This window comes from Mauremys mutica, chromosome 1 (assembly GCF_020497125.1).
Source record: "Mauremys mutica isolate MM-2020 ecotype Southern chromosome 1, ASM2049712v1, whole genome shotgun sequence".
NCBI lineage: Eukaryota > Metazoa > Chordata > Testudines > Geoemydidae > Mauremys > Mauremys mutica.
The window spans coordinates 157,292,230-157,314,948 of NC_059072.1; the positions used below are offsets into that span (position 1 = coordinate 157,292,230).

At 45.2% G+C, this 22,719-nt stretch overlaps 1 protein-coding gene and 1 long non-coding RNA gene across 4 annotated transcripts in view; one reads left to right on the forward strand and one right to left on the reverse strand.

Moving 5' to 3' along the window:
- GSK3B (glycogen synthase kinase 3 beta) overlaps positions 1-22,719 on the forward strand; it is a 257,049-nt gene that overhangs the window by 159,107 nt on the left and 75,223 nt on the right. For all 3 annotated transcript variants that reach the window (XM_045001121.1, XM_045001119.1, XM_045001120.1), the window contains exons 5-6: positions 7,016-7,146; positions 11,509-11,615. In XM_045001121.1, the coding sequence (XP_044857056.1) occupies positions 7,016-7,146; positions 11,509-11,615 (238 nt within the window). The remainder of the gene's footprint in view (positions 1-7,015; positions 7,147-11,508; positions 11,616-22,719) is intronic.
- On the reverse strand, positions 10,721-13,579 carry LOC123359657. Its single transcript, XR_006575909.1, has 3 exons — positions 13,431-13,579; positions 13,132-13,253; positions 10,721-10,920 (listed from the first exon to the last, which is right to left on the reverse strand). It is a non-coding gene; the product is annotated as an uncharacterized LOC123359657 (long non-coding RNA).

The following is a 22,719-nucleotide window of genomic DNA, read 5'->3' on the forward strand; positions in this document are numbered from 1 at the left end:
CCCTATTAAGTCGACGTTTTACAAGTGGAACCGCCAAACTCCCTCTTTGTCTTATGGGTTTCTCATCCCTTATGTCGATTCCCCGAACCCTAATATCTCGAGCCCGGCTCCCCGCGTCCCCGACCCACCGTGTCCCCAGCCGCCCGCTCCCCGGCTCTCCAGCCGCCCGGTTCCCCAGCCGCCCGGCTCCCCGCGTCCCCGACCCACCGTGTCCCCAGCCGCCCGGCCCCGCATACCCGGTCCCTGCCCGTCCCCGCCCGGCCCCGCATACCTGGTCCCCGTTTCGCCTGCCGCCCGCCCGCCCGGCTCCGCTTCGCCGCCCGCCCGGCTCCGCGTCGCCGCCCGCCCGGCCCCGCAGACCCGGTCCCTGCCCGGCCCCGCATACCTGGTCCCCGCTTCGCCTGCTGCCTCCCCGCCCGGCTCCGCTTCGCCGGTCCCCGCTTCGCCGCCCGCCCGTCCGCCCGGCTCCGCTTCGCCGCCCGCCCGCCCCCGCATACCCGGTCCCTGCCCGTCCCCACCGCCCGGCCCCGCATACCCGGTCCCTGCCTGTCCCCGCCAGCCCGCCCGGCCCCGCATACCCGGTCCCTGCCCGGCCCCGCATACCCGGTCCCCGCTTCGCCTGCCGCCCGCCCGCCCGGCCCCGCATACCCGGTCCCCGCTTCGCCTGCCGCCCGCCCGCCCGGCCCCGCATACCCGGTCCCCGCTTCGCCTGCCGCCCGCCCGCCCGGCCCCGCTTACCCGGTCCCCGCTTCGCCTGCCGCCCGCCCGCCCGGCCCCGCTTACCCGGTCCCCGCTTCGCCTGCCGCCCGCCCGCCCGGCCCCGCTTACCCGGTCCCCGCTTCGCCTGCCGCCCGCCCGCCCGGCCCCGCTTACCCGGTCCCGCTTCGCCTGCCGCCCGGCCCGCTTACCGGGTCCCGCTTCTTTGGCTGCCCGGCTCCGGGTCCCCGTCCACGGCCGCCCGGCCCCGCTTCCCCGGCCCGCTTCGCCGGATCCAGCCACGTGCAGGCACCGCGGTAAGGGGGCAGGGAGGGGGTGTTGGAGAGAGGGCAGGGGAGTTCAGGGGTGGGGGGGTGGATAGGGGTTTATCTCGATCATCGGTTATCTGGACTATTTTTGGCAAACCCCTAGGCCGGCGACATAACAGGGTTCAACTGTATTGCGTTTTAAAGTTAACATCTCCTAATGATGCATCTGGGGTGCTATAAAATAACAAAAACTAACTTGAACCTGGAGGCCAGACAGGATTCAGGCTGTTGACAGAAATGGGCGAGGGGGAGGGAAAGAAAAAATTCACAAAGAATAGTTAGTGATAAAATTGAGACAGATATGACCTTATTGCTATACTTACCAATTAAAAGACCGTGAACACAATTCTGAAGGCAGCGAAAGATAGGCAGAAGGATCCTGCTTTGCAGCTGGACATGCTTGCTTTGGCCAGTAATCTGCCAGGTAGAGCTCTCAGGTAGGTGAACAGCTTCAGAACAATTCCCCATTTCCATGTTTGTAGCTATCATGTGTTTGACTAGAGTTTTGGGTAGGGGGAGAGTGGATACTTGTGTTTAGCGTGGTTAGTTGTTCCCACTCCAAGTGAAGTCACTCCAAGCAGTAGAGAGTGTGCTCACCTTATTCCACCCAGAGCGTTAAAAGTAAAACTCCGGGTGGAGGGAGGTGGGGATGTCGGGACACAGCTCAACTGACTGGTGGAAAGACAGCATACAAGAAACACTGGAAGTGGGGTACAACAGGGAATTGTTGTAGAGGTTAAAAGTAAAACCAGAGAGGGATGGTCTTTAAAATTTCCCCCCCAGATGTATTGGACCAAACCTCAGGACTTTGATTGGGACAGGCAGCTAGAAAATAGAAGCAAAAAAGACCAATTTAGGGTGGTAATTTTATTTTACTTGGGGCTGGGTGTCCAACAAATTATCATAGTTAAATTGAAAAACTCAGTCTCCCTTTCTCTCCTCCCTTCTTCCTAACCATTTGAGATCTGTAGAGAGAGCCCCACTACAGTTAAAAATGAACCTGCTGTTCCATGGAATAAGGAGAAATGGGTGCTCAACTACTTCTGGCCCAGATTAATTGTATGTTACCAGTAAGAGTAAAAACCGATGTAATATTTAGAGGCTTTGTAGAGGCTGTGCAATTCAAACTGAACCTTGACAATGCTTTTACCTGCACTATTCTGCTTCCCCTCACCTGCCATAATGATGAGATTTTAGTTTACCTTCAAAATACCACAGTTCCACTAACACAAACTTTAACCAACAAGAATATTTTGCTAACACACTGTTAAGCTCTCCTGGTCTACTTTATTTTTCCATTGCTGCTGATCACCAGAATTGCATACATATTTGCATGGTCTCAGTCTAGTGGATGTAATTCACCGCCATTGAATGAAACTGTGGTAAGTAAGAGGAGGATGGTTAAAGAAGTGCAAATTTTGGTTTGTAAACACCATGATACCTTGGTGATCAGCTCTGAGTAGTAAAATGAAGGACACATACAGGACTGTTTAGCAGGGTTATGGTTAAATATTTCTGCAGACTTTGTGTGTGCAGTCTTTAGTATTTATAACATCCCCTCTAGGGTGTGTTTACACAATGCCTACAGGGCATTGAAGAACATTCTCTGCATGAAATGATGGGTTTTCCCATCCTTGGTTTTTGCAGTGGCACAGTGCTTTTTCTCACGAGTATGTTTTTAAGCAGAACCATTTTGGCACTTTCTCACACAGTACATCCTATAGTCACAATTGCACTAATGCATTCTGGAACTCCTGAAGCACCTATTCTCCTTCGAGTGGCTCCTGCATTTGCCCACTTGTGATGCACCAGCCATGGGCAGCTCAAATGGTGGGACTTTGATAGTGGTGTCCATTTGAGTGCTCATGTACTTCTCTTGCCCTACGTTCCACTTTGTATGATACTATCTTTTGCTGCCTCTTTTTGGGTGTGGTGCGTTAGCTCTCTGTTCCGTCCAACTCTGTGCAACTGGAATGAATCAGGAATCTACCCAGACCTCATGTTTGGATCTTTCTCTTAGATAAAGCCCAATTAGTTACGAAATGCTAGTTTTAGATACAGTTACTGGTTTTAGTTTAATTAATTAGCTTTTTTTTTGGTTAGATAGCGTAGCATTCAGAAGCTTTGGGTTTGTATTAAGACCTGCTGCCAGATCCAAAAATAAAAACAAGTAAAGCTTTAAACAATGTGGATTCTGCGCTTCAGTCTTTCTAGCATTGGATGCTCATACACTGTGTCTTGCCTGCCTTAGTGAAGGACATTCACCCTCCAGGTGCTCCATCCTGCAACATCTTTACCCTGAGAGTAGAGAAGAGGAGACAGAATGGACTACAAGTAATCACCTTCAAGGAAGTAATTGCAGCTCTACCTGCCAGATTGGGTAATATGGTCGGTTCCAAGAAGTGATATACACCAGTCTTGGCACTGGACGCATTGAAGGATGAGTCGATTACGTAAACCTACATATCAGAAATCTACGGAGAGAGCCATCAGTGAGATGGCAATCAGTCACAGCTTCCGTGAGGAGAACCAATCCACAAACGAAAAGCTCCTCGGATCCTACTACATTGGAGTCAAGCAGAGGACCGTGGTGCTTTGATCCAGTAGGAAAATCAAAGGATCCAAAGATTCACTTATCAAGACAAAAAGAGGCAGCAAAAGATAGTATCAGACCGAAGTATCTCTTCCGATTCCCTTACCCAACCCTCTCTGACGGGTCTGGCACAAACCCATCATTCTGCTCCAATGCTACCTCCTCAATCAAATTTAGAGAGAGAAGAACTACAGAAGAAAAGGAACTCTCTAGATTTGACTGTCGTAGGGAACAGAAGGGTAAAAGAACAACAAATGTCTTCTCCTCTTCCATCCCCCTAAAACAACATTGGTTCCCCACTAGGTTTCTTTCCTATTTTGGATCCACTACTATCGCCTCTTGGCTCCTTTTTGTGTCTAAGAGTGGCAGGTGCCATCTTTGTTCTATCCACCATTAAAGAGAAAATGATTGGGCTCTCAACCTTTCTCAGAGAACCCCTGTGGTGGGATCATATTATGAATTGGACCCAAATATGGACTACTGGGCCTGATTGGAGAATGTCCCCCTGGCACAGAGATGGTCTTATTGGTCAACTCCATCTTACTAACCAGATCTGCAGCACTAAGGATATAGTGGGTATCTTCAGTCACCAGCACCATTGGAACCAGGTCCTACAGAACTAAAGATACAGGATCTATTGATATCACATAGAAAGGAGACCAGTCTCCTGCTCTAATGCATGATTCTTTGTCTGATGTAGAGGAACAGATCGCCCTTCAGGAGTTTGAAGAATTATATCCTGAAACTGACAATGGATATCTTCTGAAGAGAACCTAGGTGTCTGTACTGCCACATCTCCATCAAAGGAGAACACAGCCTTTCAGGTATTAGCTTAGTTTATATCATTTACCCAGGAGGGGATTTCTTTCATACTCTCCCAGTGCCAGATTCCTTAGTAGTGGAAGCAGCTGTTTAAAGATCTAAGAGTGGTTCCATTTACTTTACTCCCTTGGATAAATACATAATTATGGTGGATGAACTGGGAAGAACAGTTCTCTTCCATGTAAAGCTTAAGGGTTGTGAACTACCAAGTTGTTATGACACATTACTAATACCAGCTTTGGAAGAAAATGTCAGCCTTTACTAAAAGGCTATGCCAGATGAACAAAATAAACTTGCTAATGCTTTTGCTACAGAGAGCCAGCAAGTAGTAGTAAAGCATGCACTGCAAGCATCTTTTGATTCTTCAGAGTAGACAGCTAAAACTGTAGTATCTGCAATTCCTCTCTGATATGTCTCGCTCAAATTTTCTAGACTACCCCAGGAAACTAAAGCTGATGTAGAAGACTTTCCCTTTGAAAAAGAAGGTCTATTTAGTACCAAGACTAATGACTTTCTGGAAAAGATGATGAAAACACATTATGCAGCAAGACCTTTTGGCATTGATCAGCAAGCCCAGAGAAGACCAGGACTACCAGTATTTAGATACCAAAGATAGCTTCCTTCATTGCTATCTTCCCTTTTTTTCCAATACAGAGGAAATATTATTACCAACAGCAATATCCTCCTCAACAGTCTTTCCAGCAGAGGAGAAGAAACTTCAAAACCAAAGGCAAGAGGTAAGCAAACATCTTTGGCAGCTATGGTGTCGAACCTCAGCCCATAGGTTTGAGGCATTTCATAAGGACTGCAATCCAGTCTTGACCGATGCTTACTTTTCCGTCTTCAGAGAGCTACTTTATCAATATTTCTGCTATTGGACTTCTATAACTATGGACAGGTGGATTTTAGAATTAATCCGCACTGGGTATTTGATTCAATTTGAATACTTTGCTTCTTCCAACTCACCTTCCCTGTTTCTGTTCAGGAGCTTCTCTCACAAGAAGCTGTTAAAAAATGAGGTTCTGGCTCTACTCAAAATGGGAGCTGTAGAAGAGATACCAGGGAGATTCAAGTCGCACAGGATTTTATGCAAGGTATTTCATAATCGCCAAGAAAGATGAGGCCTTTGACTGATTCTAGACTTCAGGAAACTCAATACATCTCTCAGGAAGTTCCATTTCCATATGTTAACCCCAGCTCTGTCATACCCTCCCTTTCTCCAAAAGATTGATTTTCAGCCATTGATTTAAAAGATGCCTACTTTCACATTGCTGCAAGTCATGTATATCAGAAGTACCTTTTGATTTACAGTGGAGAGAAGACTATTTTCAATACAGGGGCCTTCCATATGAACTTTCTCCTGTCTCATGGCATTTATTAAATGTCTCTTGACAGTGTCAGCTCACCTAAGGAAACAGGAATTTGTGTTCCGGTATCTCAGTGATTGGTAATAAGGCCCATCAAACGATCATCTAGTCATTGCCATCCTTTGCATGTGTACTCTCTTCAGAAATCTAAGTTTCATGATAAACCAGGAAAAAGCCCACTGTTACAGCCTTCTGAGAGAATCCCTTTCAGAAAGGAGTATGCAGAGGCCACTCACAGGAAAAATGAAAGTTACTTGTAACCAAAATTCTTTGAAGTGGGACTCTGCATGTTCACACCCCCTACTCACCTTCCTCTCTTCCTTGGGAGTCTTAATTATAACCTGAACCAGAGGAGGTGGTGGGAAGGAACTGAGGTGGCCAGAGCTCCAAAAGGCTCCACACTCCAGAAGGCGTTGCTAGCCAGGTTCCACCATCTGAGCTGCAAGTGGCTAGTGCATCTCATGACTGTGTAGCATGTGTCTTGAAGAACTTCAGTTACAAGTAACCAACATTCATTTTCATAGTGCTTGGCGCCATTGCTGGGAGCAAGGACTTTGGGACAGTTTCAAAATATCTAGATTTCACTCGTTCCTCTAGATTTGATCTAAAGGCCATCCCAAGCAATGCAAACTGCTAGGACAACCAATACTAGCAAGTTGCTTGGTGTGGGTGTTGTGTGTGGATGCACGAAGTTGTACCAGTGTAGCAAGCTCAAGGGTTCCATTCAAGAATTTGTCACACTGCCTCTTCACCTAATATAGACAGGACTTTAGAAATCTGATATGGAAGTACTTTTATTTGCTGTGTGTTTTTTCTCTCTGTAAGCCATCATTCCTTGTAGGGTTGCTTCTGAATGCTGGATTGCTGTCATGATTATTCTTTACAAATAAAACATTTTGTTTTTGAAAGGTCAAGGAATATTTGTATAACAGATTACACTGACTTGAACCAAGAAGTGTTGAGGTTGTGTGGAAGGGAAGAAAAGTGAAGTCCAACTTTTAGGCCTTACTTGTCTTGCCATCATTGCTTTAAAATTTGTCTAGCTAGGTTTTTTTTATTGGTGAGCTGTAGAATTCACTCTGGCTTACTATGTAAGGTTTTTAGTATGCTAATCTCCTTCCCACTTCTCTTCCCCTCCCCCCCCGCCCACACACACACTCTTTGTTACAAGGAAGTTGTACATTATACCTTGTCTGTTTGTGTTCCAGTTGTACATGTATCAGCTGTTCCGGAGTTTAGCCTATATCCATTCCTTTGGAATCTGCCATCGGGATATAAAACCACAGAACCTCTTGCTGGATCCTGATACAGCTGTCCTAAAACTCTGTGACTTTGGAAGGTAAGTCTGTCTCTTTGGCCTGATCTGCAGTACACTTAACATTTATACTGGCATAGCTAAATTACTTAGGGATGTGATTTTTCATTACTGACATAATTATGCCAGTATAAGCCCTGATGTAGAAGCACTTATGTCAGTATAAAAGTGCCAGTATACCTTATGTCTCTTTGGGTACTACAGAAGCACTTTTATGCTAGTATAAACTGTGTCTTCACTAGAAGGGCTTGCCATTGTAGCTATGCCGGCAAAGTTTTTCTAGTGCAGATAAGCTCTTTGTATTCCAAAGCCTGGTTAAAACTAATTTATCTGAAAAGAACCATGACCTAATTCGACACAGAGACTTTTTATATTACCTAGAACAGTATCTTAATAGGGTTCCCTTCTAGTTGGGAAAGGGTGAGCACAGAGGCTTTTTATCTCAATCCTCCCCTTTTCCTGCCGTGTGTGTGTGTGTGTGTATAATTAACTCAGAGAGAGAAAGGGATTGGGTGAATGAAAGAGGATTCAGAAAGGAGAATTAAAAAAAATTAAACAAGAAATTGTATAGGTATGCTTAAAAAAAGAATACAGATGTGTAGAGAAAATATAGTGGCTAGGAAAGAACAACTATCTGAGTTTAACTGTTGGGTGATGGGTGTGATATAATAACCTCAATAGAAAAATATAATGCTAATCCAGTACTTCTTGAATATGTATGTTCTGAATCCATGTTTATACCAATTAGTATAGTATTTCAAATACCAAAGGACTTAGTCAGCTGGAGATAATAGACTTTTAACTAAGGGTCTTAGATACTGGGATTTACAGGTCTTTTGTCAAAAGGCACATTCTTTTTCTGGTATCCATAGAGCAGGATTGTCACTAAATGCTTAAAGCTGTAAATCTCTTTACATGGGCAAGATCACTGGTAGAAATCAGGAATCCACTTTCTTTCTCTCTGAGTCTCTTACCCAAAATGCCCTTTAACTGTTGTACACTTAAGTAACTTGGAGAGTATGTGTGTATGAGATGTCACCAGAGCAGTTGTTGCTAAACTAGCCTGACTATTGTAAATTGGAACTTTGAGTGGTGTTTGACACGCTATAGATTCATGCACGGTGGTTCATGAATCTTCTCCTGAGATTGTAACAGAAGACTGTTAAAATAAGAATGACAGACTAAAACTTTTTTTATAGGCAAAATTAAACTAACACTATTTAGCTACATAGGAGGCTCCATGGAAAAAATAGGAGTTTCAGATCAAGTTAAATGAGAAAAAGACTAAATATTCGGGGGATGGGTGGGAGGGTGCGTTGTTTGTTAATGTAACTGAGTGTTTGATTTGAACTACTTCCACAGCATATGGACAGGATCAGATTACCAACTCTTTAAGCTGCATTGCTTTTTTGAATGATGATGATCCAACCCAGAATGCGTGTTCAAGTATAACTCACATGTTTAAGACACAAAAATCTCTTTTTAAATTATTACAATACATGAAGTTAACACCAAATGAGAAGGAATCAATGACCTTAAGGCAAAACAGGGAGAATGCTACTGTTAGAATTTGACAGATACTAAATGTTTAGTCTGCCACCCTCCAGAAAGATCCCCACACCAGTTAACCCATATTGCTATCATTTTAAAAACAAAGTAATCAGGAGCATTCAGTAGAAGCTGTTCGTTAGATTGGGGCTAAATTCTGAAACCTGGAGTGAATCTTCTCTCAAGAATATATATTGCGGTTTCATATGGTCCAGGAGACTGCAGAAGGAGAATTAAAGATAGAGAAAACTAAAGGATGAGTTGGGAAGGGAGAAGAAAATATATGGAAGGAGATAAATCCCTACATTTGCATCTAGCATGAGAGTGGTCAAATATCCAGTAAAACACAAAATGTATAATGTTTGAGTATACATTGAAAACATGGCTTTGAAGTTTACATTTCTGCTTATTTAATTTTGAAAACCCCTTTTATTTAGAATCTAAATGATTAGTATGAATTACATTGATGTGCCTTTAGAGCAACTGGAGCAGCAGCAGTAGTAACTCAGTGCCCTGCCATGTGGGGGAATCTTCATTTGGATCTGAGCTTGTCCAATTGTCCCTTGATTTTATATATGGTTGTGTTGTACAAAAAGATGCTGTGGGCATAACTCAGCTGTGTTTGTTTAATCATTTCAGCTGTGTGGCACAAATTGGTTACAAAACTATGATTATACTGAAGTGTAGATAGCACTAGCCTCTGTTTGCCAGAAGCTTGAAATGGGCAACGGGGGATGGATCACTTGATGATTACCTGTTCTGTTCATTGCCTCTGAAGCACCTGGCATTGGCCACTGTCGGAAAACAGGTTATTGGACTAGATGGACCTTTGGTCTGACCCAGTATGGCTGTTCTTATATCTTCTAAAAGCTACTGTGGTTCACACTTTGCTTCTACTGCCCGCCCCATATAATGTTTTCCATCTATATCAGCTAAAGCTGTGGGAGTACAGTAGGCAATAGATATGTTCATTGCCTGAAGTTGCAAATGAAACTTCTTGAGTTCCTTCATTTTCTTCGGTGAGGGGATAACCTGAGGTGACTGCTGCTTTGGCAGAGGCAATTCTGCAGTAGTTTAGGGCCCAGGCGGGCATTGTGCAATGCAGACAAAGCCTTAATGTTAAGTCAGGGCAGAGCCCATTGTCAGATGCCTGCAGCCTGCTCTTTCTCCTATTCGTCCCACTGCAAAAAATAAAAATAACCTACCATGCCTTCCTAAGCAGTATAGAACCAAAGGAGTGCTGATGTGATCATAAAGAAAGGTGATATTTAGGTTTGAGTGAGTGAGTGGTAGGGGGTTTTGAACCTCAACAGTTGACTAAATTTGACTGACCCATACTCTGTCAAGCCTTTATCCTCTGTAAATGAATCTTTGCATCCAGCAAAGTAGTATAGTGTTATCCAGGAATATGAATCTTTTTGTCTGCTGGATTGTGCTCAAGATGTCCTTTGGCATTGCCAGTGTGTTATCATAAGATAACTGGCTGTTGGTTTGACAGTAAAAAAAAAATAAAAAAAAAAGACTCTGTCACATGCATCCGTAATGGGTTAGACCTCCACGTCCGGGATGCTACCTGATGTACTGGAGTTTCACTGAGCCTCTCCTGCTCCACCAGCCTGGATTCCCTCTCCCTGCTTTGCTGAATTAGGCTCTCTGGCCTCTTGCAGCACACGCACACAGGTAGGGCCACACCCTGCTGCAGATACAGACTGAAGTCAGCTCTGTGTGAGAGGACTCCCCCAGCACTCACGTGCACACCCCTTTTGGGAGATAAACCCAAAACAATACTGTCTTGCACTGTATAGAAAAAGCTGCACAGCGCAAGCTCATAAGATGTCACCCTCTTCCTCAATGTGAAGAGAGGATAGGCACCACTTCTTGTCCCCCCAGTTAGAAATTATATAAACTGGGTTTAATAATAAACAAAACAAATTTTATTAACTATAAAAGGCAGATTATAAGGGATAGCAAACAGAACAAAGCAGATTACTAAGCAAATAAAACAAAACATGCAAACGGAGCTTGATTCACTAAAGAAACAGGTTACAAAATGTAATTTCTCACCCTAAATGTTGAATTAGGCAGGATGCAGAGTTTCTGTAGCTCAGAGTTCCAGTTATTTCTTCTTACAGACTGGACCCACCCCTGTCTTTCCCTTCAGGTTAGTTTCTTTGTCCCTTAAGGTTCTTTCATCAGTCCTTCTTCTTGGGTAGGCAATGGAGGAGAGTCCAGTTTGCCTTCCTCTCCACCCTTAAATAAGGTTTACATAAGATGAAATCTTTTGTTTCCCAAACTTGAACCCCCTCTCCTTTTAGTGGAAAGTTACAAGAAGTCCAAGATAATGTTTAGTATCCAGTGACAAGACCACGTGACCTAGTACTGTCACAGCTATGTCCCAGGACACCTCCCAGGAAGGAGAGAGATTAGGATCTTCATAGTCTTGTTGCTTCTTCCTAATGGCCTATCAAATCTGGTGGCCTGTTGTCCGGTGGGTGTCTTCCCAATACACACCCAGTTGTAATTGTTACATAGTCCATATTCCTAACTTTAGATACAGAAATGACACAAGCATATAAATTGGATAATCACATTCAGTAAATCATAACCTTTCCAATGATATCGTACATGAGGCATCTTGCATAAAGTCATCTTAGTTATGCCATATTCATATCATAACAATATTTCTATGAAGAATATGCGGTATAACATCACAGCATCAATACAGAATAGTTTGGAAATGGGGGGCGGAGGAGAGAGAGAGAAAACTAAGTTTGCCTGTGCTGAAGTGTGGTAAAATCTTCTGTCACTGAAGGAGATCTCTGTTTTGCTTCTCTCTAGTGCAAAGCAGCTGGTTCGCGGAGAGCCAAATGTCTCTTACATCTGCTCTCGGTACTACAGGGCACCAGAGTTGATCTTTGGAGCCACCGATTATACCTCCAGTATAGGTATGTATATCTTTTTGTGTATTGCACTCTGTGCTGACTGCACTGGTTTTGATTGCTTTTATTGTGAACAAAATAGATATTTATAAATAAGTTTATTACTGTCCCAAAGTGCTCAAGTGTGACCCTTGAAAGGAGGACCTGGTTATAGGTGGTCAAAGATGGTTCTTGAAGTAAATGCATGTCCGTTCACGTTTCTGAAGTTATCACAACATGATTTTCTAGCTTCTAGACTTCAGTGTGGGTTGGGAGGTTATTTGTGTTTGGCTAAAAGTCAAACTTCAAATAGTTGGGGTTTTTTTTCCAGCTGTCCAAACAATTTCAGTGGACCAGTTTTCTTGCTCAAGTGTTTGGTTGAATTTTATTAAGTATTTTTAATAATAAAGAAAATGGAGTTGGGTATTGGCTTTACAGTGTCTTGGAAAAACTCTGGGCAAGGATCTGTGTCGTTTATAGGACATAAAAAAAATCTCAACAATTTAAATCAAATATGAAAAAGAATAATATAATCCATGTAATAACCCCATTTGTTTTTGATATTCAATTTACTTTATGCTGACCCCACACCTCAAGTTTTCAAAATGTCAAAGATTATTTTTTATTAGATGATTAATAACTGCATCATAGAAGCGGTCAAGAAAGCGGGCACCTTTGTTAGCCAGAGAGTGAAGACTTGGGGCTCCTGGTACCTATGGAGGCATAGGAGGCAGTAGATTTCTGCTAAAAAGAACAGTAATGAAATATCTCACAATGTTGGTAGTTTTGGTTTCTAAATCACAGAATACGCGGGGACCCTATCTGTGGGCTGGCATTAAAGGGGTCATAATTCAGGTCTCAAGCTTCTTGATCTGGGGCCTTACTGTGTCTATTCCAAGTGATTATTAGTGTTTTCATATGGGCCTTGTCTGCACCAGGAGAAGGAGGTGCTTTTAAAAACATACTAGTGATCACATTTTAAAATATTTCTCACTACCTAGTGTAGGCAAGATGTAACACCTTTAAAAATGTTAGGAGGTCATGGTCAAGCCTGGGAAGAGTCTAGGACTGACTGTAACCAGTTAACATATTTTAAAGGTGTTAAGCCCTTTCATACACCAAGGGCTTAGTGGTGTTTAAAAACTAATTAAACAGGTTAGCTAATGTAATTTTTAAAAAAATATTTTTTCCTAGTCTATTCAGCCACAGGCAGCACCCCCAGCTTTTGCTTAGACCTGTGATGAATCCAGTAGAAATACAAGCACTTAGTTTCTAAAGACTGCACATACCCTCACTACTTTTCTCCCAAATGAAGTGATCCATCTGTATGTGACATAACCACACATGAGATCACAGGGGATTCATGAACAAGCATTAGGTGCAGACGCGCTCTGGGGAAACTAATATTCTGTTTTCAGGCAAATGTTCTGCTGTAATGAAACAAATATTGTAGGCACCACTAAGAGAGACTGTTATAGTTAACGTTGAAAAACACTTGTCATTTAAAGTCTTCCTACGTGATAGTGCTTTTCAGAACTCTCACCTTTTCTGAAGTCCTTGCTTGGTAATGTTTTCCATGCTTGATTTTTCTTTGGAGATGAATTTTTGTTTGCAAGTTTGAACCAAATCGATGCAAAATTTTTGGAGTTCTGGGCACGTTAAACACTGTAAAAATATTCGTTTGTAAGTGCTGTTGTAGAGGTTGATAAATATGAAAACAATCTGCATGAAATTGACTGTTAGCATTTAACTTGAAACATAATACACAGCAAATCCTTGCTTCCCTCCACCTCAACCCTCCCACCCCCCAAAATAATAAAAAAAATAAAAAAGAATCTTTACCTTCATGGAGAGGAAAAAGTTTAAAATTACAGGCATATCCTGAAAATTTAGTTTCTCCAGTTTGGCTGCATTTTGCAAAATACTACACATTTGGGGCTTGCCTTTTTATTTAAACCCAGTGCTAAGAGTCTTCACGAAGTAAACAGATACACAGCTGCCAAGCTCAAAAACTCTTGAAAGGCAAAACAGCAACAGCAAAAGTGGGAACTTGCCCTCCCCTCCTTCATTGGCTTCAGTGAGGAGTGAACTTCAAAGCCAAAGTGCAACTATTTACATACCAGCATAAAAGCACAGATCGTTTTTGTTAAAGGGAAGAGGAATAAATTAAATCATATCTTTCAAAAAAGTCATTAATGAGTCATTAATATTGCATACTTTAAGTAACAGAAAAGTCAGGAAATGCTCTAGTACTTCCAAAAACAGCATTAACTTGGCCACGTTATACATATGTATATGTTTTCTTATCCTGTTTTTCTAACTGAATGTGTAGCATAACCCTGTTTTTTGCTAGGATAGACTGGATCCTGTAAGCATACGATCTGGGCAACAAAACCAAGTAAATACTGCTATCAGAATCTTAATTTTTTGCACTTTCTTACTTTTAATTGGTCCTGCTTAATGTTATGTTAACCTATTTTATTGCTTTTAATAATATATAACCAGAAGTATGTTTCAGGAGTAGAATGTTTTCTTCAAGGTTTTCCACGAGACATCAGCCACTCTTGAATGATAGTGGTACTCCTGAGTGCAGCTATAGTAACACGATATAATGCAGCAACCATTGGAACTGCTCCTGTTCCAGATGTGCTTCTCAAACCCATTCTGTAGCTCTGCATGTGAATCTAAGCATAAAGAGCAGACACAAATGTACAATGAGACAATGGTGGCACAAGAGCAACAGTCCAGTCTCAGTGCATCACACCCACGTCAGCGGTTGGTTATGCTATTCTGCATTGTAACTAACATGTTCTAGTCTGCCTATTTTTCGGTATCTAGGTTGTAGTCTACCTGTTAGCAGGGCTGGTGCAAGGAAGTTTCGTGCCCTAGGCGAATCTTCCATCTTGCGCCCCCCCCAGCCCTGTGGCAGCTCCCCCCCCGCATGGCAGCTCTCCGCCTCCCCCCCCCCGGGGGGAGCCATGCAGCACCTCCCCACCCCAACTCACCTCTGCTCCACGTCCTCCCCGAGCACGCCGCCCCCACTCTAATTCTCCTCCCCTCCCTGGCTTGCGGTTCCAAACAGCTGATTGGCACTGCAAACCTGGGAGATGGGAGAAGTGGAGCAGAGACCGCACGTTCGGGGAGGAACTGCCGGGAAAAAAAAAAGTTGAGGGCACCGCTTTTTGGCACCCCCAAATCTTGGCGCCCTAGGCAACCGCCTAGTTCGCCTTAATGGTAGCACCGGCTGTGCCTGTTAGCTATTTAGTGTCATCATGACTGACCTGGACATACGAGAATCTAAGTTTGGGTACAAGACAGGTCTTTTTTGACTGTAGTGATCAGGAATAGAAATATAAACAATCTCTTAAAAAAAACACATAATTTCTTCAAAGTGCATGATATCAAGGAAGTTGATGGAATACAATGTAAAAATAACATGTTTTAAAAAAAGCTGTACGGATGCATGAATCCTGTAAATGACCACATGATTACATTGTCATCACCTTCATCATCACTGTATCCCTCAACCCCTGTTTGTCACCTCTTGTCCTTAATCTTATGTTGTAAGTTTCTCTGCACTGACACTCCATATAAGTTTTGTAAAGCACCGTGCAAATTTATGATACTGTATAAATAAGGTTACGTGTCTTTCATGGAGGTCACGGATTTCGTGACTTTCTGTGATTTCTGCAGTGGACGGTGTGGCTGGCTCAGGCAGCTGCACCGTCCGCTGCTGGGGCAGTCTCTGGCCACCACGCCCTCCTCTCAAGCAGCAGTAGTTTGGGTGTGGGAGGGGCTTGGGGTTGAAGTACGGGGCGGCACTTACCTCAGGGGCGCTCCCCTGAAGCGGCCAGCGTGTCCCTGGAGCTCCTAGGTGGGGAGGCCAGGGGCCTCTGTGTGCCGGCCCTGCCTGCAGGCACCGCCCCTCGCAGCTCCCATTGGCTGCAGTTCCCAGCCAATGAGAGCTGCGGAGCCGGTGCTCGTGGTGGGGACAGCACATGGAGCCCCCCTGGCCTTCCCTCCCCCTAGGACAGCAGGTCTCAAACTTTTTTTTTTTTACTGGAGACCCCTTTCACACAGCAAGCCTCTGAGTGCAACCCCCCAATAAATTAAACACTTTTTAATGTATTTAACACCATTATAAATGCTGGAGGCAAGCTCATGACCCCCTATGTAATAACCTTGCGACCCCCTGAGGGGTCCCTACCCCCAGTTTGAGAACCCCTGATCTAGGGGCTTTTGGTCCCTGCCCTAGGAGATGCCAACCCTGCCCCCCGCACCCTCCAGCACCAGTGGGAGTCCCGGGCCGCCCTGCCCTCCAGCACCTGTGACACACCCCAGGCTGTCCCTCCAGAGCACCCCTGGCCCAAGTTTTAGTTAAGGGTACATAGTACAAGTCACGGACAGGTCACGGGCCATGAATTTTTGTTTACTGCCCGTGACCTGTACATGACTTTTACTAAAAATACCCATGACTAAAACATAGCCTTATGTATAAATAATTACTGTTTTGGTGCTGATTCTTATTACAGTTAGATGCCTCAGTAGATCATCCAACAGCCCTGATTATATTATTTAAATAAAGAATTAGACAATTACTTATCCTAGTCTTTAAAATAATTTGTTGCCAACATGAATAAAGGTACATAAGAAACAGGTTAGTAATGAAGCCGTGTGTATGTGAATAAGTGTTCCTACACTAAGACTTTTAACAGAATTTTTAATGGTATAGCAGCTGAGTCAGCTGTGGACATGGCCAGTACTTAGTAACTGTGGCAACTAGCAGGGTTTTGCCCTGACAAGTAGTTTAGCTGGCAGATGGTTGTCGTCTTGTAACCATTTTGCAAGAGATTCTCTTCCTCCTCCCCGCCCCCCTTTGCAGTGTAGGCTCAATCCTTAACTGTGTATGTGGTTTAGTGGCTGCACCTTCCTTACAGCTCTCTGTGTCAGAGGGCACCCAGAGTATATTGCACCCCGTGCTCCTAGTTGTGTTCTGTGTGCTTGTCCTCTGGGTACTCTGACCCTTGCAGCGGTACTATGGGAGAGCTGCCCAGATTTTCCAAGAACGTTCAGATACGGTCAGGAAGTGTGGTGGGGTGAATGTACAAACATATGATTGTTGTTGTGAAAAAGGCTGCTGCGTGGGCACAACTTTGTGTATTGTAGCCAGGTCAGATGAATTTGTCATGTACTGGTTACAAAAACACAGTCGTACATGTAGTGTAGCCAGAACCTTTGAGTCTCTAGTGCAGTTCCTCACTCACTGTGCTAGCAGGGGATTGGGAGCATTCCAGAGTGAACATTTACAGCCACTGGCAGGGGAAGATTGATCTGTGTGGTCATATCACAAACTTCTGTTGTGGCTATCCAAAACCAAGGGATCACAGAGTAGTTTAGTACTCTCTAGGAAAAAGACTGAAGTTGTGAGGGAGAGTGATAGATTAATCTTTTAAAGAAAGACTCTGAAGAATATTTCCTGTGGGTATGCTAGACCAGACAGCTGGCAATGAGACTTTTGTGAGCAGTCACTTTCAAGGTAAAGCACTGAGCCCCAGCTGCCACACTAATGAGATGTGGTTTCCTTCCGCACCTCATCAAGCAATAATTTTCAGTGCTGAAAATAAGTATGTGCTAACCTGTTAAAATTGAAATGACTCGTAATATTAGATTAATCTATTTGTTAATTGAAAAGGACAGGGAAACTGTGATAGATGAGTATAAACAGCTGTTGTGGTTCTGATGACTTCTCAGACTCTTCAGATTCTTCAAATGCTGGTCCCTGTGTATATTCCACACGTGAGTGGGCATGTGTGCCATGTGCCTGTCTGGAAACAGTGTCCATTGGCCCACATGTGCGTAATAATTCTGTGTGTTCTTCTGGTGATTGCTTATGTCCATTCTAAGTAGGTGTGTGTGCGTTGCGTGCACAATAGTCAGAAGGTTTTTCCCTAGCGCTACCCGTCGGCTTGGCTGTGGAGCCTCCTAGAGTGGTGCCTTCACGGCAGTGTATATATTTCCCTGCTGACCCGCCGCCTCTTCAGCTCCTTAACGCCAGTGACAGTCATTGGAGCAGCTCCTCTCTTGCGTTTGCAAGTGATTCCTTAGTGGACTCTTTTTTCTTCTCTGTCTATCTGTAAATAGTTTGTATAGTTGTAGTTAGTTAGTTAGTTAGTACAGTTAGTTAAGTTTATGTTGGCGGTTCCCTTCCCCCCGGCCCCGAACTCATCCCATCCCATCCCTGGGATCGGAGCATGCCTCAGTCTCAGGGCTTCAAGTTCTGTGGGTCCTGCCTCAAGCCCATGCCCAAGGAAGACCCACATGACTCCTGTCTCAAGTGCCTTGGAGAAGGCCACCAGTCCAACGTGTAACATTTGCAGGGGCTTTAAGCCCAGAACAAAAAAGGAGCGGGACTTTCAGCTGAAACTCCTTCTAATGGAGTCAGCCTTTTGCCCCCAGGTGGAGTCAGACCGTGCACTTCAGTGTGTAGTGCGCCGGCCTCAGTGTGGGAGGACATGGCACTGAGAAAGGACTCATCTAAGGAGACCCGGCACTGAGAACCAATTCCAGTGTGAGGCACCGCACAAAAAGAAGAGGGCAGGCAGGGGGGCGCTTTCCTGCTAAGGCAACAGAGCATGTGGGCACCAGCGGGGTGCATCCTGTGTCGGGACACCCAACTTTGGGCCCACCTATGCCAGGACCGTTGACTCCAGCCTCTCGGGGAAGTCCGTTGAGTCTGGTTCTGGTGGACTCACTGATGCAGGGGGAGCAGAGGAGGACCTGGATCTTCCCTCCACATCAGACACGTTGGAGGCGGCAAGGGACCTAATCACCATGACAGCACACAGTCTCCTGCCCTGCCGGCCTGGGCTCTGCCTCTGACAGTGGCACTGACGACAGCACTGACAGTGGCACTGGCGCTTGTCCGTCATGGAGGCAAGCCTACTGTGATGCGGCACTGCTCGCCTTCGCCCCAGCACCATCTAGGTCTGCACCGCCCTGGTCACACTTGGACTTCTTCTCGGAGTCAGAGGTTGACTCCTACATATCCTGGCGGAGCCGGTACTGCTGCTGGCACTCCCCGAGGCAGGACGAAGGGCAGCCGGTGCTTGTAATCGCCTGGCCTCCTCAGTGGCAGGGGCCAACTCAGTGGACCTTTTGGACACTGTGGGCCTACCACCAAGCCCAGGGGCTTGGATCCAGGTCCCTGTCGGTGGTGTCAGAGGCTCGGATGCCTCTGTCACCCGGGAACCTCCCTGTGATCGGGATACAGAATCCCAGACCGACCAACACTCAAGACTGGGTACCGACCCGGGCATCGGCACCGCAGTAACCATGGCACCAGACACTGCAGCCGCCACCTGCACCGCTCAAGGGGCCACCACGCGGGTGGATTGCCACGAGCCAGAGGGTCAGGAAGACCAAGTGTCACCAAGGGTATTGTCCTCTTCCTCCCCAGATGGGGCAGTGGCAGGGACCTGCACCCCATTGTCTGCTATAGACCCCAGGGCCCATTAGGACCTACTCAGGAGGGTGGCCTAGAACTTGAACTTGCAGGCAGAGAAGGTCTTTAAGGACACGGATCCCATGGTGGATATTCCGGCCCCTGAAGGGCCTTCAAGGGTGGCTCTGCCCCTTATTAAAACTATACAGAATACCACCAAGGTGCTGTGGCACACACTCATCTCTATCCCACCAACGGCCAAGGGGGTGGAGCATAAATACTTTGTGCCATCTAAGGGGTACGAACACCTCTTTACTCACCTCCACCCTGGGACCCTGGTGGTAGAGGTGGTTAATCACAACCATCAAGGATACGCCATAGAGTTTCTTTCCCTCCCTTCTTGCAAACTCCCTTCCCAGCCCCCCTTCAAGGACCATTCTCATGAGGTGATTCTTAACTAGAAGCAGACTCCCTCCTCCAATGAGGGGCAATAGAACAAGTGTCACCTCAGTCTTGAGGGAGAGGGTTTATTCCCTTTATTTCTTAGTCCCCACAAAAGTCAGAGGGTGGAGACTCAGTCTAAGCCTTCTGCAACTCAACCAGCTTTATTCAAAAGTTGAAATTCGTAGTTCACAGCTTTCAATGAAGGATATGTAGATATTCATTTGCCCTACAGAGAGTTCCTTTGGATTCTAGTGGATCAGGAATATTTACAGCACACTGTCCTTCCCTTTGGACTAGCAGTAGCATCCAGAGTATTCACAAAGGTCTTCTCTGCGGTGGAAGCCCAAATGAGACATCAGGGTTACACAGTTTTCCCAGGTCTTGACGATTGGCTCCTAGGTAGGTTAAGTTGATGACTTTGTTCCTGCTCCATCTTCTAGCAGCACTGGGCACTTGCGTGAAGAAAGAAAAGTCTATTTTAACACCTACATGGACATTAAATTTATCCAGTGACACTGGACTCCATTTTGCAAGAGCTTTCCGCCCCATGGAAATATTTCAGTTAATGAGCAATCTGATAACACAGATTACTTGCCGACCAAGGATTACAGTCAGAGCGTACCTCATGGCCTTGTGACACAGTTCACCAGACTTCATCTACAATGTCTACAGGTCTGGCTTTGGTTGGTCTACTCACCGGGCAAGGATCACCTCAGCACCAGAGTGACTGATTCCCCCTAGGGTCATCAACTTTCCTACCTGGTGGTTGAATCCAGAATGAGTGAGAGTAGGCTTCCCCTTCAACACTCCTGCCCCCAGTACCACCATCATAACAGATACATTCATTCTGGGTTGGGGTGCTCACCTGAACACCCATGTGGTACAAGGTACCTCTGCCCTACAGAAGGCCAGACTGCACATCAGTCTGCTGTGACTAAGAGAAATCCACCTGGCATGGAGGGCTTTTCTTCCCGTTATGCGTTCACTCCATACCAAATAATGTCAGACAACATCACCACAGTCTTTTACATAAATAGGATGGAGTAAGATCTCTTCCCTTCTGCCTAGAAATGGTCAGGCTTTGGAACAGGTGCTTCAGAAACCACATCGCCATCCAAGCCACATACCTTCCAGGTGCTCAAAACTCTTTAGCAAACAACCTGAGCAGACACTTCTCTGATGATCGCAAGTGAGAGATGCACAGCTCTGTCCTGAGCGAGATACTCACTCAGTGGGGCATGCCTCAATGGGATCTCTTAGCATTCCAAATGAACAGGAAACTTCCCCTGTACTGTCCAAGAGGAGCTCTGGGTCATGGCTCCCAGGATGATGCTCTCCTGTTGGCATGGACTGATGAACTCAGATATGCTTTTCCTCCTGTTCCTCTGCTACCACAAGTATTGAGAGAGATCCATCACAACAGAGTCACAAGTATTTTCTTAGCACCCAACCGGCCCAAAACGTTTTGGTTCCTGGAGCTTCTGAAAATGTCAGTCTGTCCTCTTTTTAGGATCTGCCCCTTGCAAGGAGGGGGAAGAATCAGACTCCCCAATCCAAACCCACTCCACCTCACTACCTGATATTTGTATGGGCATCAGAACTAGAACATTCTTGCTCAGCACCTATCCAAACTATTCTTACTCAAAGTAGGAAAGGTTCAACTAGGACCTGCTAACTAGCTAAGTAGAGATGTTTCTCTACTTTGCTTGGCATAATCAGCCTTTTCCAAGATCTTCAAATATCCCAGTCATTTTAGATTATCTCTTGATTTATAAAAACAAAAACTCAAGTCTTTCCATTAGCTCAGAGTGATCAGTGCTTTCCTTCCTCTACTAGATGGATGTTCCATTTTCACTCACCCAATAACAGTGAGATTCATGTCAGGTTTAGTCAGGACTTTCCGCCAGTGGTCAAAGTTACATCTCAATGGGACCTCAATCTTGTGCTTTCAACACTCACCAGACAACCATCTGAACACTTGGCAATATGCTCCATGTCCCACCTGTCTATGGAAGTTGCATTTTTAGTTCTTATTAACTCAGCCAGAAGGGTGAGCGAGATGGAAGCCCTCATGACATACCCACCATATAATGTTTTTCACAAGAAAAGGTCTCCTTTTGCCTTATCCTAAAAATCCTCCCCAAGGTTATTTCTGAAATTCCATATCAATCAAACTGTCCACTTACCTGTTTTCTTCCCAAAATCAATGCCTCTGCTGAAGAGAGGAGAGAGACTTCATTCCCTTGATGGCAGTGGTGCCTCTGTGTTCTACGTGCAAAGGACCAGACCTATCAAAAATCACCACAGCTATTTCTTGCCACAGGAGAAAGGTCACGAAGACAAGGGTATGTCTACGCTGCAACAAAACACCCATGACTGTCCTGCGTCCGCTGACTCTGACTCAGATTGTGGGGCTGTAAAATTGACCTTCCCCCTCACACAGTCCCAGAGCCCGGGCTCCAGTCTGAGCCCGACAGTCTACAATGCAATTTTATAGACCCGCCAGCCAGAGTCAGCTGACGCTGGCCTGATGTGGGTGTATTATTGCTGTTTAGACATATCCTAAGTGGATTTCTGGGTGCTTCATTGTATGCTGCTAATTAGCACATATCTCTATGCCTGATGAGGTAAGGGCATTCTCCATGAGAGCACAAGCTGCCTCTGCAGCATCCCTGCAGGAAGAAAAGATACTGAATATATGTGGAGCAGCTACCTGGAGTTCCATTCACATGTTCACAAAACACTGCATGCTAGTTCAGGCCTCTGAAGAGGATGAGGGAGAGAGAGAGCACTAGATGACAGAGGAAAGGGGGGGGGACCCTATTAGGATGAGGAAAGGGGAAAATACATAGTGGATGGAGGAAATTATTGGGTGGAGGGAAAGAGGGGTAAGGTTATTATAGCCCATGAAGATGTCAGAGAAGGAAGCACTTCTATTCGTTATCCCAAATAGCACTAGATAAAAATGAGTAGGCTTGTAGCATCATTATAGGTGGAGGGAATCAGGGCCTGCAAATGTTTGTTCTTGTCTGTACAGTTATGGGGCCTGGCTGAAGCCTCTTTAGGTTTCGATAATCATCCAAATTTTGGGATCTGAGCACTGAACCTTTTTAGAGGAGTTTCCCGTCATGATGTGTTTTCTATATTGATAGCAGGGTTGCAGAATTGTGAGAAAATATTACAATTGCTGTAATGTTATATACAAGGCAGGAAATTAAGGGTGTAAATAGTTTTTTGATCTGGTAG